General features: G+C 36.6%; 1 protein-coding gene across 1 annotated transcript; it reads left to right on the top strand.

Annotated features, from left to right (window-relative positions):
* The first annotated feature begins 1,376 nt into the window (after nucleotides 1-1,376).
* On the top strand, nucleotides 1,377-3,594 carry LOC128735677 (uncharacterized). The gene is made up of 7 exons (XM_053830161.1): nucleotides 1,377-1,493; nucleotides 1,552-1,687; nucleotides 1,737-1,877; nucleotides 1,947-2,234; nucleotides 2,336-2,564; nucleotides 3,264-3,390; nucleotides 3,457-3,594. Exons 1-7 carry the CDS (start codon nucleotides 1,377-1,379, stop codon nucleotides 3,592-3,594), a joined length of 1,176 nt encoding a protein of 391 aa, XP_053686136.1.
* Nucleotides 3,595-5,238: the final 1,644 nt, after the last annotated feature.

The raw sequence follows: 5,238 nt of genomic DNA, 5'->3' as shown, positions 1-5,238 counted from the left end.
ATATATGTCTTACTGAAGACTCTTACAATTTCTTCAGTTACATTTCGACGTAAAAATGTAAATGATGATGATGATGATGGAAATATTGTTGACGTCAATTGATTTCTTTGATTTCTATATTGGAGTGCGAAAAACGAAAAGTGGTTATAGTTTAGTCGCTTGTAACTTAGTCATCTCTTAATAGATTCTAGAGATATTGGTATCAATCAATCGATTGGAAATTGGGGGTCATGCCCTTGAGTTCGAAAGTAGCCCCGTTGGCTTCGTACCACTTCAGGACATCCTTTGAATAGTGACACATCAGGGCCGGCACTAGCTAATTTGTCGCTCCAAGCAAATCCTCAAAATGGCGTCCCGACAATTCAGTCGTATAAATAAGGGACATTTATTCGGATAGATACCCGACCAGATGGTTCTAATAAAAATATTACAGAATTATAGCTCAAGTTGATATTTCTATCATTTCAGAATCCGCAATCAGCAGATTCATCTTCGATGAAGTAGCAAGGCATGAGGACAAAGTTTCTAAAGTAACAGGAAATATGAACCGAACTTTTTCGTTTCTGAAGGTTTATCATTCTAATCCAAGAAACCGACAATTATTCAAAAGAAATGGCGGTTGACTGTGACCAGTGTTGCGAAGCCCACACTTGTGGGGGCGCCATTTTGAGAAATTGCGTGGAGCGACAAATTGGCTAGCGCCGGCCCTGCCAATACAATATCCATTCTGATCATATTTCTCCTTCCGTTCGATGCTCAGAGTTCCGTAGTAGGTAACGTTTAACCACACGACTCACCGTTGTATGCACGATTTCTAGTTGTTTTCGATGTCCCGATAAGATAGTAAAAGATTTTCCCGGTGCTTACGCAAAATCAATTCGCGACGTTCCTTTTCGAGTGACGCCATTTTTTCCAATTTTCGTAAAACTGACAGCGATAAAAATACAAAATAAACAATCACTCTAAACTACTTCTAATCAAACTTTCAAGAGAAAATACTCAATGGGTAATTTACTACAGCGTTTCTTCCGTGGTGCAATTTAATGTGAGACACCTTTTAGAGGGGACCAATTTTAACCGGAATGGAAACCAACTTTATCCCTTGGTACAATGAAAGTATGCATTATTATTTTCTTTCCTTTTCTTTATCCCTTGCGAATTATGAGCCGGAAGAGAGGGATACCGAAGAAAACCTCTCAATGCTGCTCAGGTCCTTTTGAAAAGCTGCCCATGAAAAGTTTATATCACTCTTTTGAACTCCTAGACTTTGTTTGCATAAAACAAAGTAACCTGTGTCAATGAAACTAGTCAAATAAATCCGCAGATAAACTATAAATTGTCAAACATTGATTATTGCAAAACATCAAAATTGTTCAATGGAAGTTTTGTCAGAAAATCAGTATATTCGGGATGTTAACTTTCTTCATGCAGCATACTACCCGACAGAACTAATGTTGTATTTTGAAAAGCATCATATATTTGAGATACTATTAGTACTGTATAAAGAATACATGCTTTAGTTGACCAACTATAACCATTGGCATTTTACAGGATCTAATGATTTTGTTAGATAAGAAACGTCCTGACGATATTTACGAATTCATGGCAGAGCAGCTGGTTGAGATTGCAAGGAAATATAATTGTATCAATTTATCAGTTGAAGTTAATGCAAGCTCGTGTAGGTCTAGTTAAAAAATATGATAGGTGCACATTTGAAGATTACTACTCTTTTACAGATTATGACCAGTTCGTAAGAATCTCCAGTCGAATGTTGAAAGCCCCTGTCATACAAATTAAGTATCCAACAACTAAAAAATGTTTCAGGAAGCTGTCAGATGAATTGAAACGGTTTAGATTGCACAAGAAAAATTTAATTTTTATGCAGAGTCTGATTTTTCAATTTGTAATGTAATTTTTTTGTTTTTTAACTATTGTCAAACTTTTAGATCAAAATTTATCAACCACTGATGTTTTACCATCAAAACTATTCGCTGACAATCGACACATCAAGCTAGATATTGATCAACATGACTCTGAAGGCTCATCGAAACTTAACCCATTGAGTGCTATAGTTTCAGCAGCACAGCATTTGAATAACACGGTTAAAATATTGAAATTTAACCCAGATCACGCAATGGTCAAGTACGTGGAAAGAATTGCTATCATTGGAAGACCCGGTTCTGGAACACATTGGCAAGCGCGAATACTGGCTAACCGATTGGATGCTGTACTAGGTGGGGATATGAACTTTTTTAACAGTAGAATAAAAGTAAAGAATAATTAATAGATTGAAAATAAAGTATTAGATATAGAATCGTTTAATCTGTTAAATCAGTTTCAGTGAAAGAGCTGATCAATAGTGCTCGACTGGACTCCAAGTGCTTCAAGAAGACATTGGAAATCGGACTTGAGGACAATGTACATACGTCTGAGCTCATCACTTCAATAGTTGAAAAACGGCTGTTGGAGCGAGAGTGTTTGCAGTTCGGTTGGATATTGGTGGACTTTCCCAACACTGCTGAAGATGTTGAAAACCTTTTTCGTCTGATGGTTGTACCACAAAAGTAACTATATACAGTAATACCTCGATATAAAACAACCTCGATTCAAAGCAATTTCGATATAATGTAACTCGATAAAAGATAACTTTTACGAAAATCATTTCTATTTGTCAAATGTTGTAAGTTATGATACAAATTCGTTATTCAGATTTTCAATTAACAAAATCTTTACACACTCTTCGCTTCTTCGCATTTCGTAACGAATCTTTCAAACTACAAGACCAATTATCATCAAATTTGAAAGTTAACGGTTTGAAAGGCTTCCCTTTCTTTTGCAATCAATTTTGTTCGAATAGGAATAAATTTCGTTTATGCTTCGATATAACGTAACTTCGATATAACGTAACGAAAATAAAAATAAAGTTGCTTTGGATCGAGGTATTACTGTGTTCGTTTAACAACTAACAACTGTAAAAATGTTTTTTGTCAGCTTCTTATTACGAACTCATTTTACCATTTAATATCAATACTCTACAACAGACAGAAAATAGTAGAAGAGAATAACGACGTTAAAGTTGCGAAAATCTTTAGCGTAAGAAGGGACGGAAAATTAGCGGACTATGATAACTGGGTCATTTGAAACAACGCTTACTAATAAGCTATGAATCTAAATTTGTACTTCGGTGTAATTTGCATAGTTAGGAGATCCCTGAGTTAGAAACGATCTTAAGAAAACATAAAAGACCAAAAATTTTATTTCAGAATTTTGTTTCTACATGCTAACGAGCGGTTGTGTCGAAAAAGAATGTTAAATCAACTGAAATCGTCCAAAACAATAACGGCTGAAAGTTTCGACGATGTTTCCAGGGAAAATATGTTAGAAACAGAGGTTACATTGTGTATTACTGGTTACAATTTTCAATTCTAAATAACACTTTCAATTTATATTTCGCAGTTCAATTACTTCAACTTTCAAAAACGGGATTTGATTGACGCTTTAAGGAAACAGAACTGTATTTTACTGGATATAAACGCAAACCACAGGAAGGAGAAGGTGCAGAAAGATATTTTAAAAATTTTATTGAAATTGTAACATGGATTAACAGGCTAGATCCGCTTTTCTTCTTAAACACTTTTCTTTCAAACATATATTTTCCCATTTCAAGTAACTTCAATTTGTTTTGTTGCACATCAACTGTCAACTCTCATGAAAAAATTGAGGCAACTTACTGTTAATCAATCGGAAATAACTGTTTTGCGAATTCCACTAATACATACCTCATGCAATAATTCCGCCATCGATATTGTTGCATCGTTTTTATTTCGTTTTTGGCAATTAATAGGCCCCGTTTTTCCTAAGTGCACAAACACGATATGCCTTCTTTTAACCATCACTGGGTGTCGAAACACTACGTAAACGTTGATAAATCACAGCAAATATTCACCAGTCGGACGACCATTGCGCACTGAACGTGTGGTGAGTTTCGATTTCCTCGCACACAACTAAACCGGGGCAGGGCTCTTCCAACGAGCGACGATTGGGTACGCTCACGTTTGAGACACGCCCCGTTTTTAACACACTACATACAGTTTAGATTTTGTGCAATGTCTTTTCCGAGCGATTTTTCAATTTTTTCCTCTGCACACAGAGCGCTGCGGTAGGATGAAAAACGATGCGAATTACAATTTTAATTGGTATTGAAATGCTTTGTAAATGGAGGCTATGATATAGCTTTTAAGGCAACCGAAGATAGGGGGTTTGAATACGCCAGCTTCCGTAGAATGAAAGCACTTGTAATCATTTCCAGCTGAGTAATTAAGGGAAATAAACCAACATTGCTCATTCATTCGGATAATTTTAACGATCCACTACACTGGTTTGTTATCATGCCTTACCCCGGCGACTTGAGTGCTTGAAAAAATCGCGCTCTAATTGGATAGACATAGACCGCTAGCGGGAGACTGCTCTCGGTCAGCATTATACCGTAATAGCATCAGCAGGTGCAAGCAGTGTTGCCATGCAACTGAAAAATCAAAACAGCGTGCAACTGCAATGTTGACTGTAAGTATAACAACAATGTCTAATGTTTGGTTAAAATTGTTTAACTATCTCTTTTTGTTTTGTTTTCAAACATGTTTTTTCTACGCATAATTTTGTTTAACGAACTAGATGAAAAGTTTTGAGCAATTTGGAAGCACTTCGCACTAAAAGTGGGTTGGCTTCCACCGTGGTGGAAACATGTTTTCTGTCTAATTCACCGCTACTGCATTGGTTAGATGTATTTACTCACCATCCGCAGCCGTACACAACCACAGCGGCAAACCAGTACGATCGACGAATAAATTATGAAAAGTCGGTTGAGCAAACGAGTGGGAGTGTGTTACGGAAAAGTTGTTTTGATGGAGAAATAATGTTTTCCATTTTATTTCGAATTAAAGGCTGTTTAGGGTAAACTTTTCGCTGCTGCTTCTGTTGTTACCGTCTTCGTTTTGCGACTGCTCGGGAGAGGGACATTTTCGCGACAACCGTCGATAGAATTGGAAGTGAATCTCTGGCGGCGGAAGTGATAGTTTTCTAAACGTTTTCCACTGGATTAACGACAGATTGTATAAACCGGGAGTACATAGGACAAAGCGAATTTATAAATAGAATGTGTTTATAAGCGTTAGCAAATTGTGAATGCGGGATTTGTGCAATATATCGATGAATTTTACGGTGAAGGAAACTGTGTTGAAC

Source organism: Sabethes cyaneus, chromosome 2, assembly GCF_943734655.1.
Source record: "Sabethes cyaneus chromosome 2, idSabCyanKW18_F2, whole genome shotgun sequence".
NCBI lineage: Eukaryota > Metazoa > Arthropoda > Insecta > Diptera > Culicidae > Sabethes > Sabethes cyaneus.
This window is presented reverse-complemented; position numbering and strand designations above follow the sequence as displayed.

Bases quoted from the DNA above. Each gene is read 5' to 3' on its own strand.
- LOC128735677 (XM_053830161.1), top strand. From the start codon at position 1,377: ATGGAAGTTTTGTCAGAAAATCAGTATATTCGGGATGTTAACTTTCTT. The intron at 1,494-1,551 runs GTACTGTATAAA...GGCATTTTACAG, and splicing joins ATATATTTGAGATACTATTA to GATCTAATGATTTTGTTAGA. The intron at 2,565-3,263 runs GTAACTATATAC...ATTTTATTTCAG, and splicing joins CTGATGGTTGTACCACAAAA to AATTTTGTTTCTACATGCTA.